We start from the raw sequence: 25,412 nt of genomic DNA on the forward strand, positions 1-25,412 counted from the left end.
GAACTTCTTCTCTGGTGCTAACAATTTCTGGTTAGACACCAAGACGCTTGTACTAAAGCACTCGTTTTATTTTCAGTGTTTAATTGATTTAGTATAATTTTGTTTCGGTACCTGGTTAAATACACAGCTCTGGAAAAAATGAAGAGCCCACTGCACTGATCCCCATTGAAAATTGTATTTAAATTGGTTGAGTGGCAGGATCATATAATCCTCAAAATATCATCAATACATTTTTAATGCACTTTGGCTCAGCTTTTCCAGAAGCTTAAAGACCTCAGTCCATGATTCATGTGTCACTTGTGTAAGAGATTAATCTTAAAAGATCAAATTACGGAGAATGTTGCAACTCCAGTGTTACTGATCACAGTGAAGCCAGTGCATGGTGGTGGCAGCATCATGGTGTGGGGCTGCAGTCTTCTGAATCCTGCTCAAAACTATTCATTTCTCTTTGTCACACAATCATCTTTGCTTATTCCTATTTCTTGTGCACCCTTTTCAACTAGAGATTTTCCTTCCACTTAACATTCCATTGAAATGTTTGGATGAGAGTGGATTTTTGAAGCTCATCCCTTCTTGTAGGACGTTTCTGGTGGTGTTGCTGAATGGATAGAAGGTCAAGCCTCTCCCTGTTGCTTGAGCACATTTTTCTACCACACCTTTTCCTTCCACTAATCTTTCCATTAAAATGTTTCCTTACAGAATCCAGTGAACAACCAATATCTTTATGTTGTTTATAGCACAAAATTTCTGCTTGAAAAATTCTGCTTTATCATATCACTGCTGACTATTTCCTATCAAAGACTCAATAGCTAATTTTTATAGATTATAAAGACATGATATATATCACTTTGTGGATGTTTGTATAATATCTTAGTTTCAGTTTTTGATTTGAATGAGTGAAACAAATAAACTTTTTTTGATTATATTCTAATTTCACCTTTTCATGTCTGATTTTTATGTATTATTTCCAGGCCAGACATAAAGGTGCATCTTGTAAGGTGTGACTTCAACCTGCAGCTGGGTGTGGATGGATTTTCACAGATTATCTGAGTCTCTCACCTCCTGCACAGCAGATCACATTATTCTGAGGCTGTAGATTAGCTGCTCCCACATTAAGCCTCTTCCCTTTAAGGCATTCCTAGAGACAGTCCTTTCATCTTATTCTCGTTTTCTGTTCTTCTCCTGCTTCGCTTTTCCTCCCTGATCTCTTCGTTTCAGTTTTGCGGCTGTGAGGGAGATTTGAGGAAGAAGAAGCAGGATTCCTCCGCGGGGAACTCGGCCTCTCGGAACGACAGGATGACTGTGATCTTTTCCCTCACAATCAATACTGTTTGTGCTTCTTCAACCCACACTTCCAGCTGTGGCGGGGTTTTTCTTCCTCCTTTTTACTATTGCTGAGCTCCAGCATGGATTTCATGGGGTGTGAAATGTCAAAAACAGCAGAGTGAGACCCCATGTGCTCTTTTAATTCACCTGGATTTGGCAAAACAAGATTTCCAGTCATGTTTTCTGAGACAGAAGCACAATAATGGATCTGAGAGCAAACGTTAAAGGCAGATAAACTAGAGAGGGGAAATGAAACATTACAGGCAAGTGTGCAAGGCAAATAAGATGATTGCCACTCCTCTTCCCTGAGGCGATCTGGATTGGTGATGCCTCTTGCTGAGGCTCTGAAGTGGTGACAATAATGTGCAGCAGAAACTGGTAATGAGTCGTTAAAAAGAGAGATTTGGGGCTTTACTGATCCGTTTCCACACCAACTGTCTTGGCTGTGGGAGTTGGATCCTCTAAATATTGTTTGGGGAGTCGGGGAGGGGCTGTAATGGGATTTAAGGATGCGCTTCTGGGGTAGAACCATAACACAGACTCAATACATATCCTCAATATGTCTGTCTCTGTGTGTGTGTGTGTGTGTGTTCAAATTTCATCTTCAAAGCTTTTTCTTTTTGTATATATTAATTGTGACAGGTGCAGAGTCATTTTATTTTTTCTGCTGTCCTTTTTTTTTTGTTGAATGATTTTTCAGCCTTTTGTTCTGGACACGAACACAAGCAGACAAGGATGGTTGATGCATTCGTTCTGAGCAGGGGATGCTGCGTTGCCATAACAACCAGCCGTTTGGCAAAGATTCCCGTGATGTCAACTCTCGTCCAGGATCATATATAGGTTCAGGACAAAGACACTGGCACAAGCAAGCAAACACGCTGCATACTGTACATGAACGTGTTTTTTTCCCCACAGATATATATGCTTTACAGTGTTGTGAAAAATTATTTTTGCCTTATAGATCTCTTCTGCGTTTGCCTTTTTGTCACACTTGCATGTTTTATATCGATAGACAGAAAAAAAAAACATATAAAGTGTGGTGACCTGACCTAATCTGGCTGCTTGTTCTTGAAAAAACTAACATGCCTGAAAAGATGGGCAAAATTCACCCACAGAGTATCTGCGTGTTTCAAATTTAAGACTTTTAAAGACCATTATGAGTGAAATGTAAGACCTTTAACATGACAGAAATGCACAAAAGAAAATTGCATATTTTATATATAAATAGTACAGAGGTTTTTTGCACATAATAAACATACAGCTCTGGAAAAAATAGGAGACTAATGCAAAATTATCAGTTTCTCTGATTTTACTCTTTATAGGTATCTGTTTGAGTAAAATTAGCATTGTTCTTTTATTCCATGAACCACTGACAACATGTCTGCGAAATTCCAAGCAAAAACTTCAATTCATTTAGAAACAACAAGACTGTTGTTTTATCTCAGGAAGAGTTCAGGAATCAGTATTTGGTGGAATAACCAGGAGGTTTTCAAAGGGGTTCAGTGCAGTAGTCTCTTAATTTTTTCCAGAGCTGTAGCATTGTATGGGTTGGCAACAGAAGTGAGCCAGTGAGGAGTGTAAGCTGATTTATTTTTGCATTTCAATTAATGTGGCTACAAGATCAGTTATTTATTAAAGATGATCCATAGCTAAGGAATTGTGCTGCGTCTTTGAGAGGAGCCGTTTCTTTCTTCTTCTTTCTTTTATTTTTTATGAGGTCCAGAGACCGGTTCTGTTTAGTTGAAGGTAGGTTGAATAAAAGTCTGGACAGCTACGCTATTCCCTCTCAGTGTTCTGCTGTTTCTCCACCCACAACCTCCTATTTTGTGGTAACAAAATCATAGGGTTACACTAGCTAGCTAGCAAGCGTGTGTTAGCTTAGCAGCGAGAACGCAATGAATACGTCTGCAGGTGTCTCAAATGTTTGCCTGACTGAAAAGCCCCACAAGAAAAATAAACTACATACATAAAATAGTTCTGCCATCACAACATTTTATTTGACGTATTTCAGATCAACTTACATTTTCTCTAATAAAAAAATGAGAAGAACTTAATGTATTAATTTTAGATAGATGAATTTAAGACTTTTTAAGGATCCACCTGATTCACAGCGATGTAATCGATTCGTTGCCAGGTATCACAAATGCTTGTAGTCAGGTGTGATCTCCAAATGCGGCACAAGAAGTTATTAAATTTAGGTAGGCAATTTCTTTTCCAAATTGGATTTGATTGGTTTTAATAGCCTTTTCCTTGATGAATAAATTAATATTTAAAATTTGTTTTTGTATTTACTCTGAATATTTTTGTCTGGATGATATGAAACATGTAAGTGTAACAAAAAAAAGGCAGAACGAAAGGAATATGCAAGGGTGCAAATTCAGGATGTTGCATACATAAAATACTTAAAACTTCAAAAGTTTCCATCGCTGCAAGTTTAATCAGACGTTGTTTCAAACAGGTACATGTGTGTTGTTTACTCGCCCAGAATGCAATAAACAGGAAATTAGGAGGAAGAGAAATGGTGAGAAGAAGACTCTGATAACAGGGAATCTCTAGATGGCAACACTGATAAGAGAAAATTGGGAATTGCGATAAGAGGAAATTGGATTTGTGTTATCAGTGAGCTGCAACATCAAAGGCCTTTTGGCAGAGGGAAATGGGAAACTTTAAACCAAAAAAAAAAGTTAATTTCACAAGTAATCTCCCCCCTTGGGGCTTGTGGGTAAAACAAAACTCTGTGAAGATGAATTTAGCTAATCTCTCTCACACAGCTTCCGGGAATTGCAAAGGCACAGGGATAGAAATTTGCCCAAGCGCCTGGTTTGGAGAAGAAAAATTTGGAAAACGTAGACATCTCACGCTGTTCGTTCAGTGTGAGAATGATGATGGCTGTTCTGGCAAGTGCAAAAAAACAAACAAACAAACAAACAACATGCTGAAAATGAGTAAGAGCTCAGATATTTCCTGCTGTCTATGAATGAAAGGGACACCTGAGTCACAACAGACACTGTGACACAAAATACAACATGCTCTATTAAAAAATCTTGCTTTTATTTCAGCTTAAATTAGGTCACACGCTTATTGTTATTCACTAATGCAAGGACTGTTGCAATGTTATTTTTAAATAGCACCAAACTCGGGTTCAGAATGAAAGCAAATGCTGATGTCGGTCCAGATATTTAATGCTGAAATGTTTCAAATCATCAAACATTTTTGTATATCACATCTGAGACCTTTTAATATTGTTTTAATCAATATTAAAGTTCAACAAGCTGTTCTAGTTTCAGCTGCCTTATAATCTATTTCTATATCTACTATTTAAAAAAAGAATTCAGATTTTTTTTTATACCACATCTGATTTTCAATTCTAATCTATTTTTTCCTCACCTTTTTCCCCCTTAAAAACAACTAACACATGACACAGCATCTCATCAAGGCCATTTTCAAATGTGAAATTATGTTTTTATTTCCTAACCGTCAGCTGATCTGAGGCGTTTCTGTGCATCTGTTCAGATGAGAAACGCTCACGGCAGCAGGAAGCGGCCGAGCCGATGCTTTCTCTCTGGCTCAGTCCAACTGCTGAGCAAAGAGAAAAACAAAATCTGTCAGTTGTCTCCCTTATTTTTCATCTGCACTGACGGGAAATGCTTCTTCCTGCTTTATCTTTAAATGCAGCATTTTCAAACAACACTTTCAGACAATTTTGACGACAGCTACAAAAGAAAATGTCTGGGTTTTTTTTTTTTAAGAAATCTTGTCTCTATCTGGTCAATCTTTGTGTTGCTGAAGCCACTTTTCTGCCAGTTTCCACTTTGTTCAGTTTTCAGTAATCACAGAGATATTTTGTGCAGATATGCATAAAAATCAGCAGACAGAGGAAACGTTGGAGCAGTTTGGGGGTTTTCCTCAGCAGCTTAGATGATTTAATATGTACAAGTCCTATGTACAAACATCTTCGCTTGTGGATAATTTATTGAAAATGTTCATGTTTTATTTAACAGCTAAAGTCTAAACATGTATGTTTTTTCTCTTTAAATCTCCATTTGATGATTTACCAATTCCTTAGTTCATTGAAGAAATACCTGCAGACTCATTCAATAAATTAGAATATTTTTGAAAAGTCAGTTTATTTCAGACTTTAACTCCGTTTATTATGATGATTTTCTGCATTAAAATTAGCATATTACATCAAACCAATACGAAATTTATTTTCAAAAACAGAAATCTGGGTGTAATGAAAAGTATGTTTAATACTTGCTTGAATACTCTTATTTTAATCTGGACAGATGTATTGGTCCCCCCCCAATATGACTATTTAAAAGCAAGAAAAGTGTTCATTATTTTTTGTTTGATGCGTAAATATTTCATGAAAAACCCTGAGAAAAAGTAGAAATTTACAGCTTCGGGTTGCTGCTGACATCATGTTTCTTTTAAGCAGGTCCTATTTAAAGCAGACTGAAACTTAAAGGGGTTAGAAGAGGAAAACAGAAGGATTTATTTAAGTTAATAAAACTGACTTATAAACTGTATTTATACATCAAACATATTACATCTTATAAAACAGTTTTCATATGTGAGAGTGACAGAAAGCTTGGTTTGTACAAAAAGTAAACAGGACTCCCAAGCAGTGCCGGATTGTCCAACTTGGCTGAAATAAAGCCAATTTAATAACTAGAGTTTTTGGTGTTTAGCATTTAATTGGTCAGACTTTCTTTCTTTGCTAGAAGCTGCAACAAATCTCTGTTCTCCACAGGAACCCTCCTCAGATCCTCAAGTCACTGCGTGGTTCATAACGACTGAAATACTCACTTCAGTCCACAGTCTAATCTTCCGCCTGGTTTTCTCCAACTCACATCAACCAGCAGAGATCTGCAAACCCGCTAAAGAAAACACCAATTAAATCGCCCCCAAAACGTGCCTTGATACCCCTAAATAAAATCCAGCTGAGTTCAGAGGCTCCTAAAAATCGTCAACTAATTTCGTAGCTGATTAATCGTTAACTGGACAGACTCAAACAAAATTTACATCTCCTGAAGAAACCACACAGTCAGAGCTGTAATTAAGCCAAAACTGTACTATATATATGTATATATATAAAACAACCCTTTTTTAATCAGGTAAAAGTGTAAAAATCCCTCAAGTGTCATTTTTAGGTTCAGATTCTGTAAAATCTTCTATTAATCACCTTCATCCATTTGCCAATAGGTTGAAACCTAATGTTAGCTGTTCAAATATACTATCCATCATCCAACCTGAGCTTGAGTCATTTTGCTAATAATACAAATGCACGCCACACTTTTAAGATCTTAAACTGTAAAACAAATAAATAAATAAATAAATGAAGCCATGCATCGGTGTGTAATTTTAAATGTGGGAGGAAAGTGATTTATTATTATGTTTCCTGCTGATGACTGACCGGAGTGGAGCGCTGATTTTACTGCATTTACAACAGAAGAGCTCAGGTTATTTGGGCAGCACCGCATGAGATGAAGTGACAAACACGCAGGAATCAATCACTTTCTCTCCCCACCGGTGCGGGAGAAGAAGAAGAGAGAGAGAGAGAGAGAGAGAGAGAGAGAGAGAGGGGTGGTGGGGGAGCTTTTTGCAGATCTCAACACTATTGGACGTCTGTGTGTGTTTTCCCTCCCGTTCATAGTGCCGCACCCTGAACCTCCCACAGCTACATCCTCACTCTGCACGGCACAGATAGATATTTTTATTTTGCTTAATTTCCGGCAGCAGCAGCTGGAGCGCAGGAAGGACGACGCTTCGGCACCTTCCCGGACAGGTTTGGAGCCAGAGATGGGAGAGGATCCGCGGCTATGACACGGACACACCGGGCGGGAAGGATGGATCTCACCAGCCGGGAGATGTTAAGCTTGATCGGAAGCGCCTGCCTCTGGCTGCCGCTGTTTGCGGAGGTACGTAGGGGCTACTGTATACTGCTTGAAGATGATGAGGTGCATTTCTTTCATCCCAATATGGCCTGATTTTCTTTTTTTTTAAACGCTCTGCTCTTTTTTTTATACCATTTACCCCGAGATAGTCACGCTCTACTTACCTCCACCCCTATTTTAATACAACCCCATCCTCAATTAGGCTGATAACTGAGATGCTGTTTGCATTATGTGTTGTTTTTTACACAACACATCCACCGCTGATCCATGCGGGAGGTGTTCCCAACAAAGCAGGTGCATATCGGGGCGTTAACAAGCAGCAGAGCCGCATTTTATCCAGCTACTGGTGGCATGTTTCACAGCTTAATTAAACAGACTTTATTGATTGCGCCGCACGCACAAATCCATGCATGCACGGTGGCAGAAGAAAGCTGGCACACCTCCTTCCACTCTCCTCCTCCTCCTCCTCCGCCTCCTCCAGCGGAGGGGATCTCATGACACGGAGCCGTCGGTGGCTCCTCTGGTCCACGCAGGTGTTGCAGAGATGAACCCAGCACGCCTGGTTGAAGCTTGTCACAGCGCTTTGGTCAAAGCTGGACAAGTTAACCCAGAAGAACCGCAGGGGAACAGGTGCTGCTGTCAGATGCCGCTTTGCTATATTCACTGATTTACACAAAATAATGATTTAAAAAAAAAAAAAAATCCCCTTGAGCTGCAAATCAAACAATTTCTATAAATAAATGTAATTGAATAATTTCTTAATTTAAACTTTACAGTTTCCAGTTCACTGGAGTGTCTATGAATTTATGTTCATTGGGTTATACACAGGATTTGACTCTTCAAAAGGGAAAAGACAAGAAAACATTCATAATCCTTAAAGGTTAGAAATTGGTTACTGGGAAATAGCTGCTTTCAAAAACATGTCCACATTTACAGTCAGCAACAATTAAGACTTTAATGGGGCAGTGTTACATATTTTCCAGGCACCTTCAGTTGTCATAATAATGCTATCAAACAGGACATAAAATAATTTTCACATTGTAATTTAACATCTTGAAATTGGGCCTTAGGATCTCATCTCTGCTTTTTGCGGATGTGGTCCTACTGGCCTCATCAGGTCATGATCTGCGGCTCTCACTGGAGCGGTTCGCAGCTGAGTGTGAAGCGGCCGGGATGAGGATCAGTGCCTCCAAATCCGAGGCCATGGTCTTGAGCCGGAAAAGGGTAGAGTGCCTTCTCCGGGTCAGGGGGGGTGTCCTGCCCCAAGTGGAGGAGTTCAAGTATCTCGGGATCTTGTTCACGAATGGGGGAAGAAGGGAGCGGGAGATCGACAGGCGGATTGGTGCAGCGTCTGCAGTCAAGCGGGCGCTGTACCGGTCCGTCGTGGTGAAGAGAGAGCTGAGCCAAAAAGCGAAGCTCTCGATTTACCAGTCGATCTACGTTCCCACCCTCATCTATGGTCATGAGCTTTGGGTCATGACTGAAAGAACGAGATCGCGGATACAAGCGGCCGAAATGGGTTTTCTCCGTAGGGTGGCTGGGCTCTCCCTTAGAGATGGGGTGAGAAGCTCAGTCATCCGGGAGGGACTCAGAGTAGAGCCGCTGCTCCTTCACATCGAGAGGAGCCAGTTGAGGCTCGGGCATCTGGTCAGGATGCCTCCTGGACGCCTCCCTGGTGAGGTGCTCCGGGCACGTCCCACCAGGAGGAGGCCCCGGGGAAGACCCAGGACACGCTGGAGGGACTATGTCTCTCGACTGGCCTGGGAACGGCTCGGGATTCCCCCGGAGGAGCTGGAAGAAGTGGCCGGGGAGAGGGAAGCCTGGGCCTCCCTTCTGAAGCTGCTACCCTCGCGACCCGACCCCGGATAAGCTGAAGAAAATGGATGGATGGATGGAAATTGGGCCCCTGTCTCTTTAAAAACTCCTGCTCTTTCTGAAACTACAAATTCAGGAAGTCATGATATACACAGCATTTTTATAACAATTGAAGGATTGTGCTATAAAATGACCTTATGTTCCTGGAAAACACAATACTGACTCTTTAAATGATTTCTCAAACATGCATGAAAGAATCAAGGCAACACTCCAGGTATGTTTTTGCCGAGAGAATAACATAATACCATAATGTAAAGCTTCACATCTCATGCTAAATTTTGCATAAACTGCCCTTGCTCTTGTTGTTGATAGATATGTTTTAAAATGCTTCCCTTTAAAGGAGTCTGTTATGCAGAATTCATAAAAATGCTTTTCATTTGGGTCTCTACAAAAAAAATATTTTTGGTGTCTGGAAAAGGAGCTGTTTCAAAAGACTCCCAATTGTTAAGTCACAAATCAGAGGGCACCTTCAACCCTGAAACCCAGCCCGTAACCTAGCAACCACCTTGGAGCTCTGCCCGTTACCTATCAACTCAAGCAACTCACACTGAAGTGCTCCACCATGTGTAGGTGCTATACAATGGCTGCTGGAAAAAGAAAAGTGTTTTGTTGTTGACTTACCATTCAGAAACCACTTGCTGTTTGTTGTTTTCAAAGATGTATGGGTGTATAATTGCTCATCAGTTTGCAGCCATTTTTTTTTTACGTGTGAGTGTTGAGTTGGGGGCGTGGCCAGCAACAGTTTATTTGGATTTAAAGTGACAAGAGGCCCTAAAAGCAGATCATTCTAAAAGAAACTCAAAAAAGGCTGAACGGAGCAGAATAAAATCTCATTATCTAAGCATGACTTTGTGCAAAAAATGTAACAAACATGTTTTGTCGCCCATAGACCCATCCTAACCTGTTCAAGGAAGCATAATGGGTCACCTTTAATATAATCATGAAAATAAGGTGATATACAGCTCAGATCCTTCACCTCTCTCTTGGTTCTTCCTCCCTGATGTGCTTGTAGGTTAGTAGCCTCTGCAGAAGGTGGTTTGCATGTTTGCATGGAGGTACAGTGGGCGCAGCTGTGAGACATCACAACAGATTACCGCCGTAATCAAGCCGAGGGATTGACACGAATGGAAATAACAGGAGCCGTGTTTTACGACCACAGGTCACCTGTTCCCGCTCGAAATCATTAGATACGGTGGTTTCCTCTGGGAAACCTTTGCAGCTTTGGTTTGTAGAATATTTGAAATGATGTAGAGCTAGAAAATGATTGCACGGTGACGAGGCGAAGACTCAAACTTTATTGTTTTTCTTGTCTGGCATTTAGGAGAAACAGAAAAAATCTTTGGTATCAGCTATAGCTGCACATTATGAGCATCACAAATGAGTTCTTGGACTGCAACAGGCTCTTATATTTAAAGTGCCAAGCAATGATCTCCTGCAAGCCAGTAGTATAAGTGGCCAACAGAATGGTGTGCACTGCTGCATGTACCAACAGTTGATTTAAATGACAATGGCTGAGATGCTAACGGTTCTCAAACTGGTCCAATTCTGGATGTTTGAGTTCAAGTCCAATCCCAATGTCTGAATTTATATAACTGTTGATATCAATATAAAATCTTTTACTTTAACATGAAGTGGTGTTTTTGTCTTGGTGTTTTAGACGAATATGAAAACATGCAAACAATTAATCACATGATATATTAAAATGATTTCGGTAATTTCCATGTTGGAGGGCAGAGATTTTATAATCCATTTTATTTATGGTTTTGATTTTGTGTGCTTATTACTTCAGTTTTATTTATTGTTTTTGTTTATTTTTGGGGGGTGGGGGATGTTTAAAATATCTTCCAGTTCCAGTCTTAAGTTTTCTTTACAAAATTATTTTTGAGAGGCTGAACTTGCATTATTATGCCATTATTATTATTTTACTTGAAAATGGTCTGAAAACAACAATATTATCGTTTTATAATATAATTTCTGGGACAATTTATCATCCAGCAAAATTTATCATCACAGGCCTAGTTACTGCCATGCAGCTGTTTGTGTTTATATCTTCAGTTGTATTAATATTTTAGGACTGATAATTACATAACAAGCCTTAGAACCATCATTTCATGTCTGTATTAACATTTTGCCAGCGAGAAGTTCAATCTGTATATAGATGGCTGAGAGTAAACATGGAGATGCAGGGCATCACGACACAGTAGTTTAAAAATGGCAGCTGCTGTCAACCTTTCAGCTTTACTGGGGTGCAAATGTTGCTAAAGAGGTCAGAAAATCCCCTAAAACCAGCTGTGTATATGAGTGATTGAGGAAAGTCACAACACGCAACTCAATAAAACAGCAGTTTTACTTATTTTAGTGAAACAAAGTCAAGATGGTGACCAGGGCCGGGTTTAGAGAGATGTGGAAAACTGTTTTGATGCCCTATGTACTAAAGAAATAATATTTTGCTAATGCTAATTACAGTAAATTAGTAGGTAGGAGTCTACATGATTAGATATGAACTGATGACACCAACATTTGATGGTAGGTTTAACACGTCTCTTGGCCAGTAGCTCTTGGTTGTTTCCAAAAAGAAATACTATAACTTCATAATTTTCAAATACCTGAGGATTGTTTATGTTCATAAAAATCTCGAAATATGCGCCTATAACTCTGATGTAAAGTACAATGTCTGCAAAACATGCATTCAGTAAAAACATTGTGGCCCTTTCTAAAGTCTGGTCCAGATGGTGACATTTTAAACGTTCTTTGCCAACTTTTATCAGCGATTAGCATAGCTAACTATAGCAACCGCCTTAGCAATTTCCAGCAGTTTGGAAACTTAGAACTGGAGTTTTGTTAAGTCGGATTGGAGGATATTCAACGATTCAATTCTGCTTTCTGAGGAAAGTGAAGAATGAGCCACCAGGACTTGTGTTCGGTACTGGGAGCTCTTGAGATATTCTCCTCTTCTCTCCCAGTTTGAGTCGCTTCTGTTTGAAGCAAAGTTCATCTCATCTTTTTGATGTTTGGGCTTCTAAATCACAATTGATTAAATTGAATTTGCCAACGTGTTCTTAATAATAGTAAATACAGTGTGGCCGGGTGTTAGGCCCCCCAGAGGACACCCTTGGATCTGGCCCTGTGTGTGCAGTGTGTCGATGTTGAGCAAAGAAGAGGAGTTAACGGGCAGCAGAGATCATCCATGTGAAGGTGAAGCAGGTTGTATTTCATCGGCCTTGCTGCAGTTATTCCACAGAGGCGATGTGTCCTCCTGTGTTTGTATCCTGATCTCACAAATAAAATCTAAGTCATGTAACATCTCATGCTTCCCAGTACTGGTGAGTGTCCTTATTGTGTGCATTAAGTGTTTATACAGACATGGCTTGTCAAGTTTTCACCTGAACTGAAACTCTTTCACAAATTAATAGTAAAAGCTTCCGGAGCTTTTTCAATGACAAGTTAATAGAAACCTAACAAAAGAACCAACATGGCTGACCTTCCCTCCATCCAGGACTTGTACAGGTCGAGGGTCAGCCAAAATCTGTGCAGACTGCAGGTGAATGACAATTATACCACTGTAAATCTTTGAAAAGCAGAAGTAGAGCCTCCTGCACAACCAGCAAGAATGCAGAAAGTGGTTTCTTGATAGTACGTCGGCAACAAAGCACTTGTTTTATCTAGCAGCCATTATACAGCACATGCAGCGGTATAGCCAGCTGACCAAACGTGCTGGAGCTCTGTTTTGGTTGCTGGGTAACAGCACAAAGCCCGCCAACTGTGATGTAACATAAAGTTATTGCAAAGAAATACTTGATTGTTTGTTGAAACACTTGGGCTGTTTTTTTTTTGGTTTCTTAAATAAAAATAGAAGAACAAAAATGTGCAAAATGTGAATTTTCCACAAGAGATGCAACTATTTTTACTTTCTCTTCTGCCAGCGAATAAGTTTATGTACAACAAGCCATGTTCTGTTCTTTTCTTACAAAGGGATAATCCAGATGAGCCTGTTTAATGCTGCGTCTCCTTTTGCAGATGGTGGCTCAGGACAGCTACCTCAACGAGGTGCAGAACTCAGGTAGGCGGGAAGTGAACCCTCCACTTCTCCACCTGCTTCTCCTACGCCATCACTCTTTCCTCTTTCAGCCCTTCTCTCCATTTTATCCCACATTCTGACTCGGGCAGCATAAAAGCACATCTCCATGTCTTAAATCTCCCCGCCTTCACAGCCTGCACCCCTCTTCACCCCTCATTCAATTTCTTCCCCGTGCGTCTCTGAGAAGATTGGGAGCCATAATGCTGACGACGATGGGGGTGGGGTGAATATCTGTGTTTTTACGCCATGTTGATAAACGAGGGAAATTCAGGCTTAATGCTTTTCCAAACCCACCATCCATCAGCAGCTTCGGCCTTCCCGTCATGGGAATGCCTCGGCACTCTTCAGAAACCCCTTCAGCACCTGAGCAGGTCAAAACGTGAACAAAAATCTAATTAAAACCTTCTGTAAATGACCTAATTTGGTTATTAGTTTAATTTCTGTGAGGAAAACGCCTTTGCCACACACACACGCGGACTCCAAGCCTGCGAGTGTGAACCGTATCAAACGCTCATTGTGGCTGGGAAATGGATTATGAGAGCTGGGAGGCTGAGCGTTCCCAAGGCGATGGGCAGAATATGGCTGTCGTGGCAGAGAGGAGCGCGGCGGGTGTTGAGACGAATAAAAGAGGCTGAATGAGGCAGAAACGATGAGAGAGGAAGCAAAATGTAGAAAACATTAGTTATTGTTGATGCAGAGAGACACACAGGCTGGATTTTGGTTTTGGCTTTACAAGTTATTAAAACTGAGCTAATAAAAAACGTTTTATAGAGCAAAATATGAGCAAAGCTTTTTATTTAAATTCAGTATCGTTTGGAAAAGATAAATATAAGATAAAGTCAAGGATTAGGCACAAATATGTATGAGATTCTTATAGAAATGAAGATGGGTATAGACTTAAAAATGTAAATTCAAATAAAAGTGATTATTAATAATCATAAAATACAACAAGCAATAAAATCCTTAAGCGTTCAAACATAATTAAAATAAATTTACTACATGTTATGCATGTTTTAAAGTACTTGGGTCCTGTAGATGAATTTTAAACCTCCTTTAAACAGTGGGAGAATCTAAAATGATGTTAATATTAAAGATGTTCTAGTCTGTCCAAACAAATCAAATCAACTCCACTTGTTTTATTTTTCTTTTCAAATCTACCCTAAAATGTCACAAATATAAAAAATAAAGCTTAAAAACTACGATTAGACACCTAAAAATGATGCAACATGAGCTGAAAGAGGCAAACTAAACCAAAAAACCCAAACAGAAACACTCAGACACTGAAATATCTATTTTATATTAAGAATTTAGAGCTTCTTGTGTATTTTTTATTAGGCGACATGCTGAAGTCTCCATGCATTAATATTAAGAGGGCATAGGGAAACAGACAAACATAACCAGGTGGATTATTATGATTAATATTAAAATGAAAACAAATATTTAAAGATCAAACTACAGCATCTACTAATCCTGACCAAATCCTTATTAACTTTAACATGTACTTTTAATCATAAAAGATTGACGACAGCCTTTTTACAACTACTTACCTGACTTCAGAGGGCTTAAGTTATTGAATATTTTAAATCCCGGTGCTTCGTTAACTTACAGTTAAAGATAAATTATTAATGAAGACGGCAACGTTTGCAAACATTTACCTCTGTGTAAATCTGTGTGAAATATTTAACTTGCATTTCAGAAGCGTCATATGTGGAGCATTAGGAGTTGCTGTCTGGAAACCTTTCTCTGCACTCATTGTGGATTTTTACATCAAAACTGATTCAAGACGAATAAAAACAGCTTTTCTGATCAGATTGGTCAACATGATAATCCTCATCCCGGTGTTTTCTTTAATCTCTAATCAAGTTAGATATTGAAAAGTTGGGATTTCCTTCAGACATTAAAGCTTAATTGGAGGAGGAACTGGTGAATACAAAATTTTATTTCACAGATTTGCACAAAAATGCAAGTATAAAGTGAGCGATCTCTGAATCTTATTACATTTTTTGTCTGTGCTCAATTTTAAATTAGACCCCAGTTATTCTTGATTTCACTGCTGTGAGTTGTCATTTAATAATAATGGTGAACTTTATTAAAAAGGGACAGTATGCAGCTCAAACGTCAATATCACCATTTAATGCACCATTAACGTACCAGATTATAGATTATAGATCTGCATTCCCTTGACAGGTTACATAATAAAAAAATAGAAAATTGCCTGTTAACAAAATGGTATTGCAGATTATATTCTCATTGATCAAATCAACTTAGTACATCGGCAGAGAACCATTTGCAAGTTTATAACTAAGACATATTACAAAATAATCTAATATTTTCAAAGCTCAGTAACTTTTTTTCTGGATTTTTAGAGTCAAGAAGTCTAAGAACTTTATTACCAGCTTGACCAGAAAAATGTAACACAGCAGGACATATAGAACAAAATCATGACATGCATAAACGTAAATCTGCGTGAGAGGTAATACGTTTAAAAGTTATGAAGCTGAGTTTAATCATTTGAGTTTCTTATATTCAAATCTGAATCAAGGGTCACCCAGAGATATTTAAATTTGGTGACTTTGTAATTGTGTTAGGAGGTTGTAAGAAAAACCATCTTTAAATTTAGAGTCATACATGACTGACTGAGCCAATAATCATCCTCTGATACACAGCAGTTGTTAGCTTAGTGGGTACTAAGTCGGTTGTTTTTGCCAGTGTTGTATAAAGTACTGAAATCTCAGAGTCAAGTAAAAGTACAAGTACCTCTCCAAAATATGACTTTGGTAAAAGTCGAAGTCACTGACTGAAATGTTACTCGAGTTAAAGTCTTAAAGTATCTGAAACTTCTTGTACTTAAGTATGGAAATTGCTGTAAAAATGGATGTACTCAAGTAATGTAATGAAAAGTATAAGTAAAAAGTAAAACAAGGCAAATGCAGTTTGAATGACATTTTTTATATTTTGGTAAACTTGTCAAATACACTTAAAATAATGTACACAACCAAGTGCAGGCAAAATTAAACCTGCTAATAGATATACCTGCAGGCATCATTTAGTTAAGAAAATTAGGTGCTTTACCTATAGCACAAGGTTAACTTAACCTGCTTTACAACTGAACCAGCTTCTTAGTAAACCCTCCAGGACAGAAAATACAAAGTTTTTGTAAGCCTTAAGTTTTCCCTTCAAGTAAGGTCAGTGCTGAAAATGAGAAAAATAAATAGTACAGAAAATGTGGCCAACATGAAGAAAAAGAGCTGTTACGATTACTCTACTTCACAAATCAGTGAATCAGTCAATGCTACAGTCAGTAGGTGGTGCACACAACTGGTCATTATGCAAAAGAAAAAAAGAATTGGGAGGGAAATGCAGCTTATTGGCATCTGTAAACCTGGTTTTGAACTTGCATGCCTTTCCTATATTCGTTAAATTCAGTCTAAATTGCTATCGCTATGGCTTCTGTCCCCCCTTGAACAGAGGAGTCTAGGTAGCCTGATACAGTCAATATTAGGCCTCAGCTAAATACACCACGTATGGAACTGAAACAATGCCAAACAAAGTTCATTTATACAGGTAACGTTATGCTCAAGATTTCACAATAGTGCCTAGTGACCAAGCTATAGTTACTGAAACAGGAGGATTATAACCATTTCATAAGAAGTTACCTCGATGTGTTTCTTCAAGTTGGACAGGGAGTTTTTGTAAGATAGAATTTCCACATCTTCGGGCAGGAATAACATAAACTGCATGCGCTACGACGAATCTTTAACACCCACGAAAGAGTGTATTGTATTTAAATAAGGCCATGGGCTCTCGTCACCAGCTGGTGGTTCCCCTGGAGCCGTGTCCGACGTAGTAGCAGTCGTTGTGGTCTCCGTCTCCTCCTCCATGTGGCTGCTGCTGATTGTGAGACTTGCTTTGTGTTTAATGGGAGAAGCGAAACAGGTGTATCCTATTGGTGGTGATGAACAAGCCCAGGCAAGCAGGCTACCGACTTTGTTCGGTAGCCTGCTTGCTACTTGCTAATCAGTAGGTGGGGTCAAAACACTTGCGTTTCTCTCTCTCGCTTTTTTGTAACGAGTAACTAAACCACACATTGAAAATGTATCGGAGTAAAAGTACGCAATAAAGTTCGGAAATATAGTGAAGTAAAAGTGAAAGTTATCAAAAATTTTCATACTCGAGGAAAGTATGAAGTACTCTAAAATATACTTAAGTAAAGTAATGAAGTGTTTTTACTTTGTTACTATACAACACTGGTTTTTGCAGTTGTTTTATATAAGGGAGTATCATCAGCATACGTTTGCGGTTTCACATCAACACGCTGTTCAGCAGGATTAGTAATATAAAAGCTAAATAATAAAGCCTCTAACACGGATCCTTGTGGGATCCCCTGAAAAACCATTTCATCTCTTCATGTCTGAAAACAAAACATTTCTCACAAACCATCCTGTATGAGTTTCATTTTTATTTTAGTTTGTTATTGTTATAAACAATAAAAATGCTCCGGTCTCTCATATAACTCGATTCAATCATATGTTATTATCTGGACACTTTGTATTAAACTTAGTTCTTATTTGGGCCAGAAGACATAAAAAATTATGACCCCTAACTGAACAATATATTTTGTTGATTATAATTGATTTATTAAGGCAAATATTCCAGAGGTGAATAGATTTTATAGTTATTGTAACCTAATTTCTTGCGCGAGAAAAAAAGCAAACATAATTATAACTGGATTGTTTGTGAGTTGTTCTCAGAGTTTGATGCACAGACATGAGTCCTACAGACTCAGGCTGGTCTATATGAAACAATCAAAACTACAAAATGGTCGAGGGACTAAATGCATAGATTTTACTTCATGTTAGATGAAAACATTGTTGAAAATTGCATCTGAGGCAGCAGAGATAAAACAAAGTGAGTCTGGTCTGAACATTGAAGATAAATTAAAAATAAATATGAAAGAAAGACAAGTTTTGTTTTTAGATGGCTTCAACAGCTCTTTTGTTAATTCTCTGTGGTTTTCTGCTGAGGTTTTGTTTTAGAGCCGGGGTCTGAATCCTTTACAACCTGAGACCCATTTTTACTCTTAGGTCGTTGTTGTCAGTTTTAAATAACCTCCATTTCATTTCTGTTTTTAGGATTTAAAACATAAACTTTAGCAAAAGAAGGATGGACCTCTATCTTCTGTGGGATGAAAAATAAAACACAAGTTCCAACCTAAACATCTTTCTAGCACTTTAGTGTTTTTCTTTGTGGAAACTCAATTGAAATATTCTAGAAATAAACTGAAAAACTGTCAAAAACCCAAGTTTGTTATAATATCTAAATTTAGAAACAATAGCTGGTTCTTTTTTTAATTTAGCCAAAGTTGTGTGTCTCTTGTGAGGTTGTAAACCTCTGGTTTAGAGTTTAGCTGGCAAACAAAGCCACTAACAATAACAACAAATATTCATATAAAAATGTTTTTATCTGCTCAAAAGGCAAAAACAAAAAATCACGTCAGCGTTTGCTCCCCAGAAAACTGAAAAATTTTAATTAAAAGTGGCACAAAATAGTTGTTAAAAGTTAGGCCAATTTGTTTGTAATCTGGTGTTACGTGCTGCAGATCTAGGACGACACAAGAGGACAAGTTTGGTGGCGTCAGGAGTAGAGCGGTGCATCCTGAGACAGTTTTCAGCGCCGAACAATCAATACTGCAAGTGAAGGTCATCAGACAGTGAATATCTCAGAGCCACCAGGGTTTTGCAGTGAAAAAATTAAATTAAAACTCAAATCAGAACCAGAACTTAAAAGAAAAAGAGAAACTTCATTTTTAGAAATAGTCTTCAAAGTGTGCATTTTAAATACAGTTTAGCTTCACTTATTTTCTACACTGCAGAAAATACAAAGTCTTACAGAGTATTTCTTGTCTAGTTTCTAGTGCAAAATATCTTAGTATATTTGAAATAAGGCAAAACTAAGTTACAAGTAACTTTTTAGCAAAAATATAGGAGCTTGTTTTAAGTAAGCAATTCCTTAACATTGATAACAAATTATTTTACTTATAACAAGACACTTCTCCTATGTTATATGTATTTTGATGTATGGAAAGACAAGCCGTTTCAAAAACCTCCTGAAGAGTCACAACTGACAGGCACTTAATTGCCGTTACCTAGCAACCCCAGTCCATCACCTAGCAACCACAGCAAAGCCCAGCCAGTTACCTAGCACGACACAGAAGCTTGTTTAAGTAAATATATTTCTTAATATTGGTTAATAAAGTACTAGTTCCACTGGCAGATTATTTCACTTGTAACATGGGAAAAATTTTTTGTTATAAATAAAATAATCTGCCACTGGAACTGGTACTCTTCGTCAATATTTAAGAATTGTTGATTTAATAGTTGCTATATGTGGCTGAAAAGTTACTTGTAAGTTAGTTTTGTCCTATTTCAAAAATACGTGGTAAGATTTTGTGTTTTTGCCATCTAACCTAAATCAATTAATCAGTCTCTAAATACTCTGTTCATTCTGCAGAAGAAACGGGAACAATTATCATGGGATCCAGATTTGAACCATACTCATTATCGCATGGATTAAAGTACGGATACAGCTCCTCGGTAAATAAACACTCAGTAAAAGAGTAAATGTGTACTGCTGTGACCACGTCAAAGAACGATACTTGACCTCCGTTGTAGTCAACAAAAACTCCAACATGCTCCACTTTCCCTGTACACACCACCTCGCCTGGAGAGCTGAAGGTTTCAAACTTGTCTACTAAGAACCAGATGGCCCAGAGTCCGGTGTTCGGACTCCGAACTATCGCCCCGTTCTTTTGGAGCGACGCTGATGCCACTCCCAGACACCACTCTGTCTTTTGGCCCACGTGAACCTCGAAGTAAAACCTGCGTGAGGAAAATCCTCTCTGCCCCACAACAGCGAGATGCTGAGTGAACATGTTGGGTTTTGGGATCTGGTTTCCCCACAAACCCGTGCCCATGTTGTACCACACCTGCTTCCCGTCAGCGGATAAGGTGAGCATGGGGTGAGCTGTGTCAAAATCCAGCACGATGTTCTCCCCGTACTGCTGCATGTACCTGAGCGTTGCCTTGTTTGATGTATCTGTGCTGTTTGAGAATCTGTTGAGTTCTTCGTTCAGTTTACCCAGCAAGTCCTGCAGTTGAGATATTGAGTTTCTCACAGACTTATGCATGTACTTCACCTCCAGGTGCCTGATGAAGTTGTGTGTGGACAGGTCCATGGTGTGTGGGAGGAGGGACTGGTTTGGGTACCTCTTGAGAAAACAGACTGGGTCTTTAATCTCCTTCAGTTCCTCCAGATTCTTTGCCGTCACCTTCAAACAAGAAATCTCTTTCTCCATGTCTGTAATTAACCCCGTTGCTTGGTTCTCTGCTGCTTTCTGCTTCTCTTCAAACACCTTTATGAGTTCCTCTTGGGTCCTCTTAATCTCAGCAACCAACTTCGTTAGATCCCGACTTCCATTTTCTATCAGCTTTTTTGTATCCGTCTTGCCTTGTATCAGCGACTCCTTTGTGCTTTGGACCTTCTGCATCCTTTCTTGAATCATCCGCTGCACTTTGGCCTCATTTCTCACCACCTGATACGTCATATCATTGTATCCCCTCTTTACGGAAACCACATCGTGGTTGGCATGCCGCAATCCGACGCACAGGTCGCAAAGCACAGAGTTTTCCTTCCTGCAGAACAGCATCATCAGCCTGTGGTGCTTCCTGCACACCTTTTCCCCCAAACTCTCCACAGGCTCAACCAACGTGTGTCTCTTTAGCTCAGAAGTGATGCCATGAGGCTGAAGATGGCTGTCGCAGTACGAAGTGACACAGTCCAGACAGGATTTCACAGCCTGGCCGCTGCAGATGTCACACTGCACCTCGCTGCCACAGCTGACCGGCTGCTGACCTGCTGACCTTTGGGTGTGAACGTTCAGGACATGAAGAGACTTGAACTGTGACAACAGGTCTGCAATGAAGATGTTGACCTTAAGGTTGGGCCTGTTTGGAAAGTCTTCCTTGCAGATTGGACATTGGCAGACAAGTGTGGTGTCCCAGTAGCACGTGATACAGGGCAGGCAGAAGTTGTGTCCGCATGGAGTGGAAACGGGTTTATTGAAGACGTCAAGGCAGATGGGACACAGTAAGTGTTCCTCGGTTAAGAGACTTCCACCGGATGCCATTTCTAAAAAACACAAAGCACAATTACGTCAACATATTATGCTAAATGTCAGAAATGAATGAAGACAGACTTTTTCTGGCTCATACAGATTCATGCTTTGATGTCTGACCTGCCAATTCTGATTTGTCCTATAACAAAAACAAGGAAAATGGTTTTTAAAAATCTTTTTTTCAGTATTATTCTTCAAGTAAAATTGCTTGACTGTCATCTCTGGCTGATTGACTGGAGCATCTCCACTCAGTTTTTGAACTATTACAAAGAGTATCAGGATTTTATGGTATTAAAATGAAGATTTAAAATTTCAAAAACAAAATATGTATGTTGCTCTTATTATTTTTGAACTCCATTAATTCTAGCATAATCCTAAATTATATGATATTACTCTAATATATATTCCAGTTTTCTTTGAGGGCTAACCTGTTTTTTCTTATTTTTATTAAAATATATACAGCTCTGAAAAGAAAATTAAGAGACCATTTAAAGTTATCAGTTCCTCTGATTTTACTCTTTATAGATATATGTTTGAGTAAAATGAACATTGTTCTTTTATTCTATGAACTACTGACAACATGTCTCTGAAATTACAAGCAAAAATTTTGTATTTATTGGCAGAAAATGAGGAAAGATGAAAAGCTTTCAGATGTCAAATAATGCAAAGAAAACAAGTTCATATTAATTTAGAAACAACAATACTGATGTTTTAACTGAGGAAGAGTTCAGAAATCAATATTTGGTGGAATAACCACAAGGTTTTCATTGGGGTTCAGTGCAGTGGTCTCTATTTTTTCCAGAGCTGTGTTTTTAAATATTTTAATAAAAACTTTAGCACATAAATGATAGACAAAGCTTTGCACTGATTCCTGGATATAGCTAGTAGTTTAGAATCCAACAGAAAATTAGGGAATTACCCCCAGCAAAACCTAATTTACAAGATTATCCTAATTTATTTAGTCTAAGCACATATTGATAAAATTCATTTTAGCTTCTCTAAACTCAAAAAAAGCGCTTTAAAATACATGCTAATGGTTGCTGACTGAAAATTAAACAAGTTTTTAATGCATTTTAAGAATATGATCACTGATTAGAGCTGATCAAATTCAAAACTCTCTGGCTGATTGATTGGAAAATATCAAATTAACATATTACGGTTATAATTTTGTTTAGTTATGATTCTTATGTTTTTAATACATAAGAGGATAAAATGTACTTACTGTAAAAAAATGTACTTTGAGTACTTACTGCACAAAAACATCAAACTGACATGAGTTGGTTAATTGTTTAGGCTTTCTGCTGCTGTTACTAGCCTGCAGTCTGCTGCTTTACAGATATTCCTCTTCAAGTCTCAAAAGATCGTTATAGTAGATGGGAAAATGGATAGAGGTAATTCCTGGAAGAAAACGTGTTAAAGGCTGCAAAAAGACTTCAGACTGGTGCTATGTGTTGATCTGTCACATATAATAAGTTTATGGCTATAGCTGAATTTGCCTCTGTGAAAGTAACAAAGCACCATTAAAAGGTTTGTTGGTAAGAGTGAGTGAGAGGCAATTAACAGAATCAGACATAACCACCTCCTTTAAAGGAGTAAAGCAGAAATTATATATTTTTATATATAGATCAGTAATGTTTATATAAGCGACGTCCTTCTCAGATAATGGTAACAAGCTTCCTTATAAACCAAAAGATAATTACATAAGCTATATATGTATATATATAGCTTTTGAAGCAATCTGTCAATGAATACACACAAAGGGTTACTCAGACAATGCTGTGGATGAGCCACGCCCTGTAAATACCAGCTATTGTCATAAAACACATGAACCTCTCTGTTTATCGTCCAATCTGTTTTATGTTTACTGTGCCAGACAAAAAAAAAAACATTGAAAAGCTTCACAAAGCTCCCACTGCATTTTCTACATGCATCTACTAAGCATTGCTTTTCTCTTTTTACTTCCTACCAAATGTAGTCTTGACTTTAAAAGGGGGGAGCTGCAAGAAAAATCGAAAGAATGTTAGTTTGTTTTTGTGTGTGTCCTTACACTGGTAAGGATGACGTGTTTCAGCTCACCTCTTCTGCTGCTTATCTGGCCTGTAGGTTACAGCTGTGTCCCCATCCCCACAGATTGTAGACACAAAACTCAGAAAACAAGAAGTTTTGTAGTTAAAGGGAACAGAAATATCAACATATATGTGCTGCTGCTGAGAGACGTGGACGGCTGAAGCTATAAACACTCCCCAGGAAAACCTAATTTACTTTCTGTTTCCTGCACTACGCCTCTTAAAGGGACAGGCACGTATTTCTTGTGTGTGGAGATTTTTCATGTTGAAGGCTGCTTTAAGCTCCCTAATCATTCATAGATATTCAATTTTTTCTTCAGTAGTTTTCTCACACCTCGTGGATTTTACTGCTCTCCATCTTCCCTTCATCCAAACTGGATCAAGTTTGTGTGTTTGCTGCAGCCAAGCAAAACCTTTTGAATGTGTGTGAGTCTGTGTGTGTGTGCTTTAAGACTTGCATCTGGGTGATAACGTTCCTGGATGGCCAAGCTGTGTGTGTTGCTGAGATAAGACTGTTGCACTAACGCTGGAATCCCTCCACCATTAATCATAGCTCAGTTACCGCTCGACTTTGAAAATCCCCAGAGATGTTCAAGGGGAATTCACCCAAGAACTAAAAAAAACAAAAATAAATTAAAATGTGTGGAGCTTTCTACCTTAAGATTACAAGGTAAGGATGCAGATGAACTGAATTGTTGTTGCAAAATGAAAGTGAAAGAAAAAACAAATAAGAGTGAAAGTAAAAAAAAATCCCTCACTGCCCCAACAGTTTGAATACAGTTAACCTATAAATTAATTATCTGGGTCATCATATTACATCACATTAAGATATTTGGTCTACAAACTGGACCAAGAACAAACAGTGACATTTTGTGTTTTTGCAGTAGGCCATCACATCAAATAGTTAGCCTTGCCAATTTTCCTGTATTCGTTGCATCAGCTTTGCAGATAAAATGTTAATAGATGCAACAACCCACTAAAAAGGACCATGATGAAGTGATAAGTGATGTTATTTACTTCACCTCTTAGAGGTTATAGTGTTATGGTTGGAGTGATTTTTTTAGTTTTTGCTTTTAAGTTGGATAAAAATTAGAAGTTCAGATTTACCTTCTACCTAAAATGCCTTCAGCTCAAAAGCAAAAGGCTGATATTCCAGACTTACAGCACACGTAACTGAGTTCCCTTTAATTAAATGTTTTTCTTCTTTCTAGTTCCAGGCTTTTGGTCTCCCAATTTTAATGCCATGTTCCAGTTATGCTTGGAACTGGGAAATTCCGACTTGCCAGTGAGATAAATCAACTGGAACACCCTCCAAGGTCGGATTTCCCACTGGGAAACTGGGAGCAACTACCCCCAGTTTCAACTTGTAATGAGGACTTGACGATTCAATATGGCCGCTACTCACAACAACAGTAATAAGATGTTTATTTTACAAGATACATTTGTACAAGTGAGTCGAAAATTAATGTTACAGGTAGAGCCTGCGACTTTAAAATGAAAAAAATAAATAAATAAAAGTGCCGTTTGTTTATAGAAAGTAAAGCTTAAAATTATGTTTCTAAGAGCTACTGCTAACATGTTTATGAGCAACGTTGAAACTCCAACTTCTTAACTAGAACGTTGTTACGTTGAGTCTGATGTCAAACCTGCTCCAGGTTTTGTGTTTAACTGGAACGCAGCATAATCTCTCCTCTGGGTTTGTTTTCATCATTTTCATTAGCGCTGCTGTTGGTTCTGTATGATCTTCAGCACATTGACTGCTCTACATTTTATGGCCTAATTCTGCTACACTTTGATGTCAGCAGTTTCCCCTCTCAGTCCGTCTAAGCTTCACTCTCATATTTTTCCTCCTCAGAGAAGATTACTCGAGCTTGCTGGCGTTGCATTAAGGCGGGTTTGATCGTGCTCAGTGTGGATCGGGTGAATCCTGCTGTGGGACTGGACAGAGAATGATCCATACTAGCTTTTATGTCTTGATGAAATACAGACATGGGGAT

General features: G+C 38.6%; 2 protein-coding genes across 5 annotated transcripts in view; one reads left to right on the top strand and one right to left on the bottom strand.

The window, feature by feature from the left end:
• The first annotated feature begins 6,910 nt into the window (after positions 1–6,910).
• Positions 6,911–25,412, top strand: part of LOC116727059 (neurotrypsin) — a 31,862-nt gene continuing 13,360 nt past the window's right edge. The window contains exons 1-2 of the mRNA XM_032574143.1: positions 6,911–7,247; positions 13,116–13,158. Coding sequence (XP_032430034.1) covers positions 7,149–7,247; positions 13,116–13,158 — 142 coding nt within the window. The 5' untranslated portion in view covers positions 6,911–7,148. The remainder of the gene's footprint in view (positions 7,248–13,115; positions 13,159–25,412) is intronic.
• LOC116727060 (tripartite motif-containing protein 16-like) lies at positions 17,385–23,630 on the bottom strand. Of its 4 annotated transcripts, XM_032574147.1 has the most exons (3): positions 23,426–23,630; positions 23,316–23,346; positions 17,385–21,363 (listed from the first exon to the last, which is right to left on the bottom strand). In XM_032574147.1, exon 3 carries the CDS (start codon positions 21,359–21,361, stop codon positions 19,676–19,678), a length of 1,686 nt encoding a protein of 561 aa, XP_032430038.1. In that variant the 5' UTR covers positions 21,362–21,363; positions 23,316–23,346; positions 23,426–23,630; the 3' UTR covers positions 17,385–19,675. The 4 variants fall into 4 exon arrangements, with proteins under 4 accessions (XP_032430038.1, XP_032430037.1, XP_032430036.1 ...); XM_032574146.1 differs by lacking the exon at positions 23,316–23,346 and having other exon boundaries at positions 23,397–23,630; XM_032574145.1 differs by lacking the exon at positions 23,316–23,346 and having other exon boundaries at positions 23,426–23,628.

The sequence above is a fragment of the Xiphophorus hellerii genome, chromosome 10 (assembly GCF_003331165.1).
Source record: "Xiphophorus hellerii strain 12219 chromosome 10, Xiphophorus_hellerii-4.1, whole genome shotgun sequence".
NCBI classification, from domain to species: Eukaryota; Metazoa; Chordata; class Actinopteri; order Cyprinodontiformes; family Poeciliidae; genus Xiphophorus; species Xiphophorus hellerii.

What these genes read in the sequence shown, in the direction of transcription:
- LOC116727060 (XM_032574147.1), bottom strand. Translation starts at nt 21,361, where the DNA reads ATGGCATCCGGTGGAAGTCTCTTAACCGAGGAACACTTACTGTGTCCC.